The sequence below is a fragment of the Neltuma alba genome, unplaced genomic scaffold, assembly GCF_004799145.2.
Source record: "Neltuma alba isolate B1F8T4 unplaced genomic scaffold, ASM479914v2 tig00002809_pilon, whole genome shotgun sequence".
NCBI lineage: Eukaryota > Viridiplantae > Streptophyta > Magnoliopsida > Fabales > Fabaceae > Neltuma > Neltuma alba.
This window is the reverse complement of record NW_021633025.1, coordinates 104,682-121,380: the sequence shown is the minus strand read 5'-3', so window position 1 is coordinate 121,380 and position 16,699 is coordinate 104,682. Positions and strand designations below refer to the sequence as shown.

Below are 16,699 nucleotides of genomic sequence, written 5' to 3'. Positions count from 1 at the left end.
GTGCCTAACATAAAAAAAAAAAAAAATACTTTCCCAGTCCTTATTATAAGGATTTATTAGTAATTTAAATTCAAATTTCATTTAAAATTAGCTTATGTTTTTAAAATTTTAAAAACTAATCTCACAACTTTATATTTAAGAGAACCTTAAGGGAGATGTTGAGTTACAGGTCCCAACAGGAGAATCCTTTGATTAAAATATTTTATTATAAGGTTCAAATAATTAATTCATGGATAACAAATAATTAGTTAACATTAGTTAAAAATAATAAATATGTTAGAAATATACTTTTCTTTTCAAATATGCTCTTATAATAAATGAGAAAAAAATAAAAGAAAATGTGTGAAAAATGTGACAAGAGAGAAATAATTAAGAGTAATATTGAAAAATATGCATTAAATATTAAGACAAATCTAAATTGAAATTTATAAAATGGATCACACACATTCTCAAATTTGAAGTAGATAATTTCATTAAAAAATGAATGATAGAAGCAGATACCCAAAAAAAAAAAAAAAGTCATTATGAGGAATAAGTCTAGATGTGCATGTGTCTTCAATAGAGGCATGAGTTTCTTCTTCCTGACGAAACGAAACGGATATAATAACGACGGTGTTTTGGACCTGTGACTTTATGGAAGCACGTACTTTGAATTACTTTAAGAAATCAAATTAGGTATATATAAAAATAAGCGGATATTTAATAAAAAAAATAAGTAGATATCACACATGTGAGTAAATAATTATTATTTTACGCACCCATACACATGTTTTATCATATTTAAGTGTTATGTCTCTTAATTAACGGTATATCTCCCAAAAATATTGTCAGGGTTCCCGTTACGACGCCTGACAGTACCCTAAAAGATGATTAGTCTCTTACCGTTTAGATGAGAGGATATTCTGGACAACCAAAAAAAAGTAGTTCTCCTAACATTTGTTTTTTCAAAAAAAAAATTTATATGATTCAAACTGTTCTTTACTGGTTTGTCATTTACCTCTTCCTGGTTTTTCTGGCGGAGGAAAACAAAAAACTGGTCATAAAAATGAGTTTAATTGAAACGAATCACAAAGCACTAACCTGTAAAATTATTTTATGGTTACAAGCCCCTCCCTTGACTTTAATGAGTATGAGGAAAAGGGATGAGGGGGAGAAAATTTTAATAAGCTCAATTTTAAAAATTGAAGAAGTGGGGTCAAAAGTTTTTAATTATTTTTTCTTACTTTTTTATCTTAAATCTTTTTTTTACCAAAATTTTACAACCTCACTGCTTCAATTTTTCAAATCGAAGTTCATCAAAATTTTTCTCTCATCTCCACGTCTCTAATTCCCTCCATAGGATTAGCTTTATTAATAATCAGAATCACGTTTCAAATTCGTTTGTAATTACTTTTAAGTTTTAATAAACATATTAAGTGGCTTGAAGTAAGGAGACTGATGGTCAGATGTGACTCCAAGTTTGTGGATAAGCCATAAATTATTAAACTATCATGTTATCGTAGAAATCTTTTAACTTCAATAACCTTCTTGACTATGAAAATACTTTGGATATTATTAAAATAAATATTTAATCATTATATATGATTTTGGGAAAATTTAAAAAAATATGATAGTTGAATTTCCAAAATCCAAAAAGTCAACTGAATTTGCAAAAATCCAATGTTATCTAGAGCTCCAGTGGGCCACCTTCCAGCAACTAGCATTGGAGCTCTGGTAGCCAGGAACTCTTTTTTTTTTTTTTTTAAATATTTATAATGTGATTAATAACTTTTATAATAATAACTTTAATAATAATATTCACAACTCTATTAACACTATTTACCATATGTTTTCTAAGCTTTTAAATGGGGGGTTTTCAACATTTGTGAAACAACTCTCACAATAATATCCACAATTCCATTAATTCTATATACCATGTATTTTTTTAGGTTTTTAAACTAGAATTTTTTTCTCTCTTATAACAATATTCACAACTCTATTAATGTCATTAACCACTTTATATGATAAGCTTTTAAACTTGAAAAATTTAGTTAGTGGCTAACCTTGTGACATTAATAGAGTTATAAATATCATTATAAGAGCCATAAATCACGTTATAAATATTGAAAAAATCGCAATTTAAAAACCTAAAAACACATGGTAAATAGTGTTAATGGAGTTGTGGATATCATTATAAAAATTATTAATCACATTACGAATGTTGAAAAAATTTCAATTTTAAAAACCTAAAAAACACATAGAAAATAGCATTATGAGTTATTAATCATACTACAAATGTTGAAAAATCCAAAAAAAAAAAAGTTTGCAACCAGCAGTCCACCAGAGCTCTGAGCTGTTCGCCGACGGCCATTGGCCAATGAGAGTGACTTGAATTTTTTTCTTAAAAAAAATAAAGAGCAATATTGTAAAGTCACCAACATTATAAAATTCTAATTTAGTCATTATGACTGATTTGAAATTTTGCAAAATCCAATGGCTTCATGGGGTTTTAAATTCAATTATCATTTTTCTAGAATTTTCTCTAGGTTTTTTTATAGGAGTCAAATGAAGAGTGCATACACATATTTCAACACACTCAAACACAGAGCATGAGTTTCAACTTGTGACCTCCAACCTAAAGGGGGGATTGGTGCTACTAAATCCAAGAGTCTTTAGCTCATAATATGTGCTACTAATTCATCATTTAAGCATTTACTTCATTATCTTCAATATCACAACTTGAGCGTCACATATGCCTCAAAGTTATTAAATAACAATTGAACAAATCACGTGCATAACCATGAACAAGGGTCTATTCCACGCAATGTAAGAGTATAAAAAATGCGTGTCTAGAGGACAACGAAATTGTGTCAAGTAATATGTTAATTGTGGGATTTGTGACTTATTTATTGGTTGAGGTGGAGATATAGAATAATGTTGATTAAAGCAACGCAAATATTTTTCTAAAACTTTGTAAGGATAAAGAGAGAAAATAGGTATAAAAAAATGGGAGGAGGAAAAATAGAGAGAAGAGAAAAGTGACAATAAACGTTTTCTCTTCTTATATTTTTAGAAAAATTACGAAGGCAAAAAACTTATGATGATTTAATTAATCAATTCAATCAACTAACAATATATGTTCAATTTGAATTCTCCAACTATTTTATGTGGCAAATAATTGTTTAACTTAGGTTAATAATAACTCAAAATAATTTTGCAGCGCTCAAAAATTTGACCTAATATTAAAATGAATTTTTAAAAATCTTCATAAGATCAACAAAAACTCATAAATAAATAATTACACGGTCAATTCTGTCCAAAAATATTGGCAATACAGCCCCTAAACTAAATTTTTCAAATTCGGCAAATGTCCTTCTTCATTTTCCAATGCACTTATTGGGCCAACACATAATACCACGTAGGAAACATTAAACAGATCCGGCCCCAAAAAAGGATCTGAAGTTAATTCATTGGCCCATTAGAAGGCCCAAATGGGGAGAAAACCAGTTTTTTTGTGACAAGCACTCCATATTTTTGTATATATAAATAATTGTATGCGTTCTAATTGTATTTTTTTTTTAGAGACAATAACAAAAAAAAGAAACTGTAATTTTATAAATACTAAATAAGAAATATCAACAAAAATTAATTATTATTTGTAAATTTAGATTTATTAATAGCAAATAAAGTTGTGTTAGTAAACTTGAATTGGGATTTATAATTTTTAGTTTCTTTTTCTGTCATTTTTTAATTTCTATTAAATTATTTGATGCAAAAAACGAAAAAAAAAATCATTTTTGTATATATAAATAATTTTATGGGTTCTCATTGTATTTTTTTAATATTTTTAATCATATTCAAATAAACTCTTTTCTTTTTTGGCACAAAAGAAGGGTAAAATTGTGCCACCGAAGACAATTTACCGTGTTCACTCAATCGAACGGCTGAAAGTCATCGTCTTCAACTCACTTCAGGGAAGCTGCACAGGCGATCGGATTCTCATGGCCCTCCTGTTAAGCCCGGAACCTTGAGAATGGAGATAAAGCCAAAATTTGTTTCGTAAATCTTCTCGATTTCTTGTGCTATCATTTCGGGCTAATGTTGTTCACTTGCTCAAATCATCACATTCAACCTCATATTCAAATAAATCATGGGCTTAAAAGGATACTGTGAAGTGGGTCAGTCTCTGGTTCGGAAATGGAGGAGTTGGTCTCGCAATCCGGTATCTTTGTGGGTTCGGAGCTTACGATCAAATGCTGTTTTGGAAGCCATTGCTAAAGCTTCGGAAGAGAGAGTTCCCAGTGTTGTGCTCTACAATTACCCCTCTTTTTCTGGAGCTTACTCGGCTCTTTTTGCTCACCTCTTCCACACTTATCATAATATGCCATGCCTTATTTTGCCTTTCTCTTCTGCTGAGCCTCTCAGGTTTAGCTATCAGACGCTTCTATTTTTCACTACGGGGTTTTAGATTTTTGTTTTTCCTTATAACGCTTTGTCTCCTTGTTTATGAAATGTAGCATAAGAATAAAACAGCGGTCGTGTAGAACATTCTTAATTTATAGTATAACGGACCTTCATGTGCTTATTTCCTACTGGTAGTCAACGGATTAGTTTTGAAAGCAGAAAGTTGTCTATCTGGCTCTATTAAAAAGTTATTATTATGGGAACCTCTACCGAGGTATAATTCATCGATTGACTTTATTTCTTCTTCGAAATTCTTTAGAATGAAATAGGAACTTGAAACATTTTGTCTGGGGTGTTCTGTTGATGAAGTTACAAATGTACGTCAGGGTTGAAGATCTGAACATTGAAGGCCTTGAGACGTGTTATCTGCTTGACTTTCTTTGTCCAAAAGAGTTTCTTTTGAAACTTTCACAGCAATTAGAATGCAAGTAAGCGGAGATTGAACTCCTGTTATGATAACATGCATCCTTTCTGACTGCCTCTATGTTGATCATTTTTCCTTTCCTCACACGAGTGTCATAAATTGCATATTAATTTAACATCTCTACTCATTCAGGGTTGTTGGGTTTGATCACCGGAAATCAGTACTTCCATGTATTCCCGATGTCAATGATTGCCCTGAGAATCTCACTATTCTTGTAAACCTTGAGAAGAGTAGCTCCAGTGCTGTTTATGAATACTTTTCTGCCAAACATGGAGATATTACAGTTCCTGATGTAAGTATGAATTAGGGCTCTTCTACATGCTTTTGTTCTCCAGCATCTTATATGGTTATTACTGAGTTAGAAAGATGTTTGAATATCATAAAGGGTGCGGCTCCACGTTTGCTGGACTCAAAAGTAAGAGACCGTGTGGAACTTGTTCTTAAATATATTGAGGATGGAGATCTTCGTCGGTGGAGCTTGCCCAACATCAGGGCCTTTAACTTTGGACTGGGTGAATGGCGCTCAAGGTTCAATTGCATTGCTAATCCATATATGTATGAGCAGGTTTGATCCTTTATAGATCTCATATTACTGAGAAATTTTGAGTAGGTTTTAATATGAATTTAGTTCATAGCGAAGTGGGCACAATGAATAATTCTTTATTGAAAAATGTGTTTCACAAACAATTGGAATTATAGTTACATGACACACAATGTCAAGAGGTTATATGTTTCATTTACACTACACGAGTGTTGCAACTTTTCAGACTATGGCATGATTAGCCTGGGTGTATGTTACTTTTGAAATCCGCTTTGTTACTTTTCTTACCCAAAATAGTTCTAACTTCAACTCCTGATATCATGTTGTCGCCAAACGTTTCTCTTACTTCCAAAAAATCTTTGTCACAGTTGCTGGAGTTAACTGCTGAAGATTTAATTGCTAAAGGAAACTCACATCTTTCATTCCGCCAGAGTGCTGCAAATAAATTGCTGGGAAAAGTTTTCAGGGTTCGGCTGGGTAGAGGATTTTATGGAGAGTGTCTGGTAGTCTTCCAAGATTTAATCATCATTATACTGTCATTCTCTACTGCCATTTGTAATTAATTCATTGACCATGTCCTAGCATAACCTAACTTTACATAATTGTTACTCATATTTGTCTCTACTTTTTTTTTTAGCATATAAAAGCTTTCACCATTGAGTTTTATTACAGTGGCATCATCATGTGACTGCAACATTGTGCTCCCACACCCAACTTTGAGATTGAAGTTTGTAATCAAATTTTGTTTCCTTCTCTATTGCTTCAGGGAGTCAGGGCAGATGAGAACTCAAATTTAAGTGATGAAATCGGCAAGCTCCTGAGCGTAAAGAGTGCTGCTGCTGGTCTAAGGTAATTTATTCACAAAAATGCCCTTACGTTTTTGTTTGTCTTAATATTTTTAGTTCATTAGAAAAATAATTCTCCATTAGTTTGCTGACAGAAGCATAAACTTCGATCCATGCTTAATGTCTAACTCAGGTGGAACTTGGAAATTTATGACCATGAAATGGAGGAAAAAAATTATTCATGGGAAGTCAAAGCTCGGGGAAAAAAACAGAAGCCATAGTCGGTAATGACTGAAATATAAATGTAGGTCTACCAATGAATTATGACCCAATAATTCCATTTGTCATTAGTGCAAGGCTCCTTTCATTTATTTCTTTAGAGTTGGGATCATTTGGATGAAGGACTGGTTGGGCACAATAGCAGATGTGGTTAACCTATCCCAAACTAAATTAAACACACTTGTGGGCAAATGGTTCTTGACGATAATACCCACAACTGGTTTGCCCCAATTAATTTCTCTGTGGAACAAAATGGCATAATCTTCTCGCCAACTTCTTTCTACTCTAGCAATCTAAAATGAAGATATAAAGTAAAAGAATAAACAATTACCTAATGACAGCTTCGTGAGTTATTGAGTTCTGCTTTTCTCTCATCTTATGTTGTTGATTTAGGTTTGGTTTGTCAATCATGGATGCGAGGTTTTTGGCATGGATCATGTGTCAGCATGTTAATTATGTTGATATGGGATTTCATAAGCATACATATAAAAAGATATTGTAACAATTCTGTCTCAGGGATGAGGGGCTTCATATTTTGCTTGGACTCGGGAAAATTTAACAAGATCCTTGGCCGTTTCTATAATTATATTGATTCTTTCTCTGATTTTAAGCATTGACTATACATACCTTTGTCCAAGCATCTTTGTTTACTCATATTCTTATAAACAGTGAAGAATTTTGGCCCGGAAAAAGGTAAGCAGCGAAGTATCTGAAAAATGTCTTTTAACAAGTCCTTCCAGCCTGATTGTCTTCCTGCTTCATTGCGATTAGATCTTTTGTTTTCTACCTAAGGTTTATTCATATGTATGCATGATTTAATGCATTGAATGCTTGTATGTAAGGCAGGCCCATAGGAGCTGTGATATTCATGCAGCGGACTAATCTTAAAATGTGCCTGAGAAGCACTGATAATGCCACAGATACGTCTGAAGTTGCAAAAGTGTGTTCCATGCTTATCTCTTTCTGATTTTTCAATATTTTGATATATATTGAGTTTTGTTAAAATTGAAATTGAAGGCATATGGTGGAGGAGGTTCCCCAAGTTCAAGCTCCTTCATGATAAGGATGGATGAGTATAACCAATGGATTCGATGAATTCAATATCATCTCAAGGTACATGTCTAATGTTAAACTTTAATATTGATGGGAAACATCCTTTTGTGTTGATGAGCAAACTTTCTCCACCTGATATAGAGATTGCATAAGAAGTGTTCTTGAATACAATTTCTGTAATTCAGTTGCCTAAGGGGCTTCATTTGATTCATTCTTCACACTGTTTGTTTTGTGAAGCAATGTTCCTGATGATTTGATTAGTCGGTGTGTCCTTTTTCTGCCAGTTGCTCTTTGAATATTGCCAGCTTTTGTCCTATGGTGCAAACTGAACCATTTAATGAACTTCTTTACAACCTTTTGAAACTCAAATTGACAGTGACAGTGAATGATGCGGATCCATAACTCCCTCCCATTAACAAACTCCATTTACAGCTCCTAGTAGTTACATGAGTTAGGGAACAAACTCATAATGGTTCTTTTTTTTTTTGGGTGTGTGTAACTCTTGTGAGTTCCATACTATGTTCTGTAAGTTTTAATGGTTCGTCTGATGATCTTCTGGACGAAAGTACCCTCTAGGACGGGTATAAATAAGGCCTGTGCGTTTTGTTTGAAAGCAAATAAGAATAATAATTTCCTTTTCTCAAGTTGAGAGTGTTCTCTCTTTTTGGCTCGAGAGCCAAAGAAGATGCCTTGTCTACTTTTTATGTCGCATTTTACTCACTCCACAAACTAATGCAGAACTTATACTTAGCTTCTATCCTCCATCCTACCCCTTTTTATTTGAAAAACGGTTCCTTTGGTCAGCTCCACAGCCAAAAGAGAGTGAATTAGTTAGTCTAACCAGGGTGTTACGGTTCTAGTCTGGTAAAATTTCACCCAGCAGACATGGAGTCATTTTCATATGTTTAAAAAATCAATCTTATTGCATCCTGAATCTGAAACTTAATGTGTCTGGTGGTTCATGTAATTAATCTGTATTGCTTGTTGCTATTTTTATATGATTTGCATGTACCATTCATATGGAAAAAGAAGGAAGCGATGAGGGATACATTGGATTTTGAGATGTGGATTAACCCTTTGCTTGGATGGGAAGAAAGAGAGAAAGAGCCAGGAAAAAGAAGAAACCCAGTGACGTTGTCGTCATCTTCATTCTGCCGTTGCTAGCATCTTAAGCTCTGTTGCTTCTTTCCTCTACCCTCTGCACAGAACCCACTTCATAACTGGCAAGCAGATGTAGAACAACCATTCGTGATTTCGTGATTCTGTGACTTCTGCTGGTTTGCCTCTCCATTGTTAAGCTCTATAGCTATTTTCCTCTGCGACTTGAAGGATGACAGGAAAATGAAATATGCTTTCAGATGCAGTATTTTGTTTCTACCTGATGTGGACATTGTAATGTCAGTATATTCTCACACTTTATGGATGAAGTCCAAAAATTTCTTTTGTAAGCCGCATTCCCTCATGAAGAGTGAGATAAGTGAGGAGTGGCCATGGAGCCGGGGAAAGGTTCGGCTTGAGGGGAACAATTTTTGTAGATATATTTGGAAAAGCAGAATCCATATTGTTTGTCATATACGAGCTAGTCCTAATTATAAGACCCAATTAACTAATTTGGAGAGATTAAGAAACTTAATTAAGATAGTTATTTGTAATGAATAGGTATTGTTTTTCCTGAAATATCCTTACTAATCAAGTTTGTTATCTAGACCTATTATTGTTAGAAAGATTACTTTGGAAAAAAATACATAAATATGAGAGACAAAGTGGATTGAGGTCTTATATTTAGGAGCAAAATAAAAGTCAAACAAGGTCTTATATTAAGGACCGGAGGTAGTATATTTTTTTAAAGTAAAAAATGTATTATTGTGTAAATGGTGGAAGAAACTTGATTGTACTTAGATAAAATTAAATGTTTAAATCTTATGAATAAGAAAATTATATTGTGAGAATTAGTTTTGATTGATTAGATTTAATAATACTCATCAAGATTCGGTGATATTGAATCTCGTATAGCTATTTGAAAAAATGCATTATCAGTTGTCTTGTTCTTGATCGCAAACTTAGAGTGATTTTATATCAGTGGTGATGATAATAAATCAATGTATGTAATGGTTAATAAAAATCGTTTTATTGAAATATAACTAGAAAAATTCTTTGGATTTGACGAAATATTTAGAAATTTTCATTTTCTAAATGTTGTGGGTGGTACTGTCAGTGAAGCAGCCACTTGTTGACCTTATCTCTCTTCTTCTTTTTTTTTGCCCTCGTATCTATCTTCTTTCGCTGGCAAGAGAGTTTGGATTCTCTCAAATATGATGTTCTAATAAAAAATACTATTTCTATTTTATTTATAAGGCTACATTTGTAATTTATAAACAAAATCTTATAATTAGAATGAGAGATAGTATATACTATTAGTTTATAATATGGGGGATTTATGATATTAAAATAAATGTCACTTTTCCCATTGTATTATTAAATCAAAATCTAATTTATTTATAACTTTTTTGAAAATACAACAAAAAGAATCTTTTTCACTGCTCTTGAAACTTTCTCCCTAACAAAAGGTGTGTTTGGATTAGTAGTAGCAGAAGTAACTTTTTTTCAAGCTGAGTTTTACAGAAGTCAGATTGAGTAAAAGTCAGATAGTGTAATGTGATTTATATTTAGATTAGGTTTTGTAAAAAAAATCAGTTTGAGAAGCTGAAACTTGTTTGAATGTAAAATAACTTAAAAGGACATGAATTTTATTAAATAGTGGAGTACATATCTAATGTTAGATATAAATAATGTGACTATTTTAAAAGAAATAAGGAAAAGAAAATTATTAAAAATAAAGAAATTTAATTTATTATTAGAAAGAAATTATATATAATGTGACAATTTTAAAAGAAATAATGAAAATAAAATCATTAAAAATAAAGAAATTTAATTTATTATTAGAAAGAAATTATATACATAATGTGATTATTTTAAAAGAAGTATTGAAAGTAAAATTATTAAAAATAAAAAAATTAAATTTATTATTATAAAAAAATTATATATATAATGTGACCATTTTAAAAGAAGTATTGAAAATAAAATTATTAAAAATAAAAAAAATTAAATTTATTATTATAAGGAAGTTGAAAAATACTAAAATACTTAATTAAATATATGTAATGGATAAATACATACGAGAGGGTCAAGTAGGTGACAAATTTTAAAACCAAATTAATGCTCTAACAGTATTCCTTATTGCTCTGTCAACCGAAAGAAAACAGCCTCAAATAACTTATTACATAAGTCCATTTCAAAGCCAGAAATCCGATACACAAAACGTGAGCCTAAACATCATTTTTCCTCCGGCCTATTATTTCTCCGGTTGGGATAGGAGAACATTTATACTGCTGCACCGCCCCCTCGTTCTAGAAGCTTCTCTGTTGTTTTATTTGTTTATTTATTTTTTAAATTCATGGCCATCACTCTGTTTTATGCCCATGTTACTTTTGTTTTTTAAAAAAAAATTGTTTTTAAAGTATTTACTCTTGTCTATTAAAAAAAAATGTAAAAATGAAACATAAGCAACTTATTCTCTTTTAGAATTGATAGTTCCATACATATTAAAATTTAAATAAAAAATTATTTTATCTTATGATTTATCATCCCGCGGAAATTAAAATGCAAACAAAAGTTCTCTGTTTTATTTGTTGTGGAAGCAATTGTTCATTGTATTGTTCATCTTACCGTGGGATGATTAGAAACTTTAGTATTTTACTTTTATTTAGTAAAAGTTTAGAGAGATAATTATAAATAGTACAACTTCCTGTGATTATTTTTATCTTTTTAATGTGTTAATATTTTTTGACCGGATTTAATGTGTCAATATAAAATTTTAATTTGTGGCCAAAAATGTAAAATATTAATTGTGCTTATATTTATTCAAAAATACATAGGGAATGCACACACATGTATCTCACAAAATGAAAAAAAAAAAAACTATTTTTAAAAGAAATTCTTATCCTTATTATTTCCGTAGAACCCTAAACCCTGACCGATGGCAACCCAAAAAAAAAAAAAGACACTAAACCCTAACGGCAAAGTTAAAGCCTCACTTCCTCATATTCCAACATTTGCCTTCTTCGGTTCTTTGCCGTCAAGCTCCCCTCTCTTCTGGTGATGGCTGCCGCATCCCTGCTCCGCTCTCTACGAAGGCGTGATGTAGCTTCTGCCTCTTTTGCCACCTATCGATCGGTACCATTACCTCACTTGCTCTTGCTAAGTGCCCCTGATTATGATGCGGAATTCACATTTTAGTCTATCGGAGTTTGGTTTCTTGTTGAGAGGAGCTTCTTTTTTTCGCCACGAATGAATTGTTTTCTAGCAAGTGATTTAACCTGCAATGATCTGATCAGTGTAGCATTTCATATATTATTGGCTGTTTGTGTTGTTTTCAGAAGTTCATGAATGGTTTGCCTGATATGGTATTATTTATTATTCATTTGAATCACTCGTCTTGGCTTTGGTGCTTTTCGACTTTCGACAGGAATATCTTTTGTTCCTCTAAATAATTTAAGCTATTATGATCAGACCCAAGTAAAATCTCATCCATTTCTGGCCTTTTATCTTGTTTTCTTGAGCTTATCAATGGCTTTATTGATGTGGGGCTTATGAAGAACTTTCTACTCTGATGCTCATTTTTGTGTCTTGCGAAGGCAGTGCATCTTTTTTCTTTAACTGATTCTGAGCAAGTTTGACCTACAGTCACTGTTTAATATCTGAGCCTTACACTGGCACAATACATAAAGGGAAAAGGGCCCTGTCAAATGACTCATTTCTCATATTTGCTGGATTCCTAAACACTAAGTTAAAACAGGTTTGTTTGTGGGAAGCGCTAAATTTGCTTCTATGGATATAGATGTATTGTTCATTTATTGTTTTACAGATTATGGAGGTTATGAAGTATTTTATTTAATTTTAGCCTATCTTTGTGTGCTGAATCCATTTCCGAGGACTTGTTTTTTTCCCTCTTAGTGGCGTCTCTGTAATACCTTCAAATCTGAACCTCTCGCCATTCCCTCTGCCAGCCCTCTTTTTTTTTTATTATTATTATAATTTTGGGTCAGGCTCTGCTAGCCTATATAGATTAATTATCTGAATTTGAGGGTATGTAAATGTGATTTTATGTCAATGCCATAGCATCGTTGTCTTAGTTATGTCGTTAGTTAATTTTATCCGCTATATCGTGTAATTGAGTTGCACAGAGAAGAAAAAAAAACATTTTCTTAAACAAATGTTTGTACTTTATACAGTTGACAGGTAGCTCTAAACCAGCACATGTCAGTCAAATTTGGACGAGTTTGTCTCGGCCATTCAGGTTTTATTTCTTGTCCTAATTTAAGTAATTATTACTAGAGTTGCTCTATGTTCATCATTTCAGTTTCTAAGAATGTCTACTTATGGTACCGTTTCATGTGCATTTCAGTTCAAGGCCTGCTGGTAATGATGTTGTTGGTATTGATTTGGGTACTACCAATTCGTGTGTTGCTGTTATGGAGGGAAAGGTAGAACATTCTTCATTCATCTCTTGGATTTTTTCAAATAGTGTACATATTTATTTTTTATATGTGGTGTTCTTGACTAATATTACATGCTTTGCAGAATCCTAAAGTCATTGAAAACTCTGAAGGAGCTCGTACAACACCATCTGTGGTTGCCTTCAATCAGAAAGGAGAGCTGCTTGTTGGTACGCCAGCCAAACGGCAGGCTGTAACCAACCCAACAAACACAGTTTTTGGAACCAAGCGTTTGATTGGTAGGCGATATGACGATCCTCAAACTCAGAAGGAGATGAAGATGGTCCCATACAAGATTACGAAGGCTCCAAATGGAGATGCATGGGTTGAAGCTAATGGGCAGCAGTACTCTCCTAGTCAAATCGGGGCTTTCGTTCTTACCAAGATGAAGGAAACTGCAGAATCATACCTTGGAAAGTCTGTCTCAAAAGCTGTGGTCACAGTGCCAGCTTACTTCAATGATGCGCAGAGGCAGGCAACAAAGGATGCTGGTAGAATTGCAGGGCTTGATGTACAGAGAATCATAAATGAGCCCACTGCAGCTGCACTTTCATATGGGATGAACAACAAGGAGGGACTGATTGCAGTTTTTGATCTTGGAGGTGGAACATTTGATGTTTCCATATTAGAAATTTCTAATGGTGTTTTTGAGGTATGAAAACTTTCTTATTTTAATGTCCTCTCTTTTTATTCTTTTTGGAACTTGTAGGATTAATTTGGCTATTGGTGATAATATTCCTTGATGTATGTAGGTGAAAGCCACAAACGGTGACACTTTCTTGGGAGGAGAAGATTTTGACAATGCCCTGTTGGACTTTCTAGTGAGTGAATTCAAGAGAACTGAGAGTATTGATCTTTCAAAGGATAGACTTGCCTTGCAAAGACTCAGAGAAGCCGCTGAGAAGGCTAAGATAGAATTGTCTTCAACATCTCAAACTGAAATCAACCTGCCTTTCATCACTGCTGATGCATCTGGTGCAAAGCATCTGAATATCACATTGACTAGGTCCAAGTTCGAGACTTTGGTGAATCACTTGATTGAAAGGACAAAGGCACCATGTAAGAACTGCTTGAAGGATGCCAACATCTCCATTAAAGATGTTGATGAGGTTCTTCTGGTTGGTGGGATGACTCGTGTGCCTAAAGTGCAAGAGGTTGTTTCTGAGATCTTTGGAAAGAGTCCTAGCAAAGGTGTAAATCCTGATGAGGCAGTTGCAATGGGAGCAGCTATCCAAGGTGGTATCCTTCGTGGAGATGTTAAAGAGTTGCTTCTCCTAGACGTGACCCCACTGTCCTTGGGTATTGAAACTTTGGGTGGCATCTTCACTAGACTGATCTCAAGGAACACTACCATTCCTACGAAAAAGAGTCAGGTAAATATTAAAGCTAGTAATTGTCTTTTAATGCATGAATCATAACTATCACATCCAAGAAAGCGGGCTTATTAGTATATTGTTCAAGCCGCCAAGCCTTCAGGTAAGTACTATAGTTTCGAAAGTAACTAAGCCTTTCATAAGATAATGAAATTTCCACAAGATATTTCATCCGCTGCACTGTACTAACATGTATTAAATGTGAGAGAAAGAAGACTGTCACAAATATGCTTGGGAACTGCTATTTTGTATTTCTGGTAGCTGACTGTTGTGACTTCTAAACATGAGTTGAAGTTGTTAAAATGTGGTGGACTCTTTTCCTGATACGACTGTCCTATCTATAATGCCAAACTCATCTATAATAAAAACTACCAATTACTAATTATTCTGATAAATCTTCGATTTTCAAAGGTTTACATTGCAATCCTTTCTTTTTTGGGTGTTCAGTTATTTGATTTTGAGTGTGCTGAACTTCTGATTTATTTTCCTTTTGTTTACAGTAGCTTATCTCCGTTATGTGTGAGATTTCTGCTGCAAGTTGTCTTTCTTATCAATGAAGAGGAGACTATTTCGAATTATGATATCAATCAGTGTCTGGTTATATTTTCTCCTTGATTTATTATTGGTCAATTTCATATTTGGTTTCTTGGGTTCCGTCAACCATATTGTTTCAAAAGTAACTAATCCTTTCATACGCTTAAATGGAATTTCCGCAAGATAAATCTTCCATGGCACTGCACATGCAAGTATTATTAAATGTGAGAGAAAGAAGACTGTTGCAAATGTGCTCCTTAACTTGCTATTTTGTGTTTCTTGTAGCTGACTGGTGGAATAATTTCTAAACATCAGTTGAAATCTTTTCAAGATGTGGTGGAATCTATTCCTAACTGGTGAAGTTATTTTTACAGGTGTTCTCTACTGCAGCGGATAATCAAACGCAGGTGGGTATCAAGGTGTTGCAAGGTGAGCGAGAAATGGCGGCTGACAACAAAATGCTTGGAGAATTTGAGCTCATGGGCATTCCCCCGGCTCCCAGAGGCATGCCTCAAATTGAGGTCACTTTTGATATTGACGCCAACGGAATTGTCACCGTATCTGCCAAAGACAAGTCCACTGGCAAAGAGCAACAAATCACTATTCGCTCATCTGGCGGGCTCTCTGAAGATGAGATTGAGAAGATGGTCAAAGAAGCAGAGTTGCATGCCCAAAGAGATCAAGAAAGAAAAGCATTGATCGATGTCAGGAACAGTGCAGACACTACCGTCTACAGCATTGAGAAGAGCTTGAATGAGTATAGAGACAAGATTCCAAGTGAAGTGGCCAAGGAGATTGAGGATGCAGTTGCAGATTTGAGGACAGCAATGTCAGGGGACAATGTGGAGGAAATTAAGGCCAAGGTTGATGCTGCAAACAAGGCTGTCTCCAAGATTGGCCAACACATGTCAGGTGGTTCGAGCGGCGATTCCTCCTCTTCTGGCGGTTCTCAGGGTGGTGATCAGCCTCCGGAAGCAGAATATGAGGAGGTCAAGAAGTGAGAGATGTAGGTTCTGGTTTTGGGTAATTTCTTCCCTGATAATTCAAACAATTAAGGAAAAAGGATAAGGTTCTTGTTTTTCTTAAACACGTCATAGGGCCATTCATAATTGAGGCATTTTCATTTGTTTAAAACTTGTTGAGCATTGAGCTGAGCTCTTAATAAGAGCGAAATTTTGCCCTTGAGGGATTTATCTGTTGCTTGTCATCCTCGTGTATTCTTTTAGTTATAGTGAAGGATGTGTCTTTCACTCTTTTGTGCCTTTTTTTTTCCTTTTTTGCCCCTCAATTCATGCATTTTGGTTTCGCGTTAAGGTGCGGCAAATAATTTAGATACAGTATTAATTATAAGATCTAATTGACTAATTTGAGGGGATTAAGAAAATAAGTTAAGTTAGTTATTTGTAATAAATAAGTGTTATCATTCTTAAAATATTCTTGCTAATTAAGTGTATTGGCTAAAACTATTATTATTAGAAGGATTTTTTTGAAAAAAAATATATAAATATGAGAGACAAAATAGATTTTGATTTTATAATTAGGACAAAACTAAAAGTCAAACGGGGTCTTATATTAAGGACTGAGATAGTATCATTTAGTATGATATGAATCAGTTAACAAAGAGAAAATAGAAATAGCTTGTTAGCTTTATGATTGATTGGGTGTTTGGTAAAACCAAAACCACGGTTTCAGAATCACTTTTCCGCAAAACG

At 33.6% G+C, this 16,699-nt stretch overlaps 2 protein-coding genes across 4 annotated transcripts; both read left to right on the top strand.

Annotated features, from left to right (window-relative positions):
• The first annotated feature begins 3,947 nt into the window (after nucleotides 1-3,947).
• LOC114738140 (uncharacterized) lies at nucleotides 3,948-9,098 on the top strand. Of its 3 annotated transcripts, none has more exons than XM_028926176.1 (9): nucleotides 3,948-4,404; nucleotides 4,770-4,871; nucleotides 5,000-5,159; nucleotides 5,253-5,432; nucleotides 5,777-5,911; nucleotides 6,175-6,257; nucleotides 7,319-7,412; nucleotides 7,490-7,585; nucleotides 8,558-9,098. In XM_028926176.1, the coding sequence occupies exons 1-8, from the start codon at nucleotides 4,130-4,132 to the stop codon at nucleotides 7,565-7,567; spliced, it is 1,107 nt and encodes a 368-aa protein (XP_028782009.1). In that variant the 5' UTR covers nucleotides 3,948-4,129; the 3' UTR covers nucleotides 7,568-7,585; nucleotides 8,558-9,098. The 3 variants fall into 3 exon arrangements, with proteins under 3 accessions (XP_028782009.1, XP_028782001.1, XP_028781992.1); XM_028926168.1 differs by having other exon boundaries at nucleotides 8,555-9,098; XM_028926159.1 differs by having other exon boundaries at nucleotides 8,535-9,098.
• A 2,537-nt stretch (nucleotides 9,099-11,635) lies between these two features.
• On the top strand, nucleotides 11,636-16,240 carry LOC114738172 (heat shock 70 kDa protein, mitochondrial-like). The gene is made up of 6 exons (XM_028926196.1): nucleotides 11,636-11,758; nucleotides 12,817-12,881; nucleotides 12,990-13,068; nucleotides 13,166-13,732; nucleotides 13,833-14,453; nucleotides 15,362-16,240. The coding sequence occupies exons 1-6, from the start codon at nucleotides 11,684-11,686 to the stop codon at nucleotides 15,986-15,988; spliced, it is 2,034 nt and encodes a 677-aa protein (XP_028782029.1). The 5' UTR covers nucleotides 11,636-11,683; the 3' UTR covers nucleotides 15,989-16,240.
• The last annotated feature ends 459 nt before the right edge of the window (nucleotides 16,241-16,699 follow it).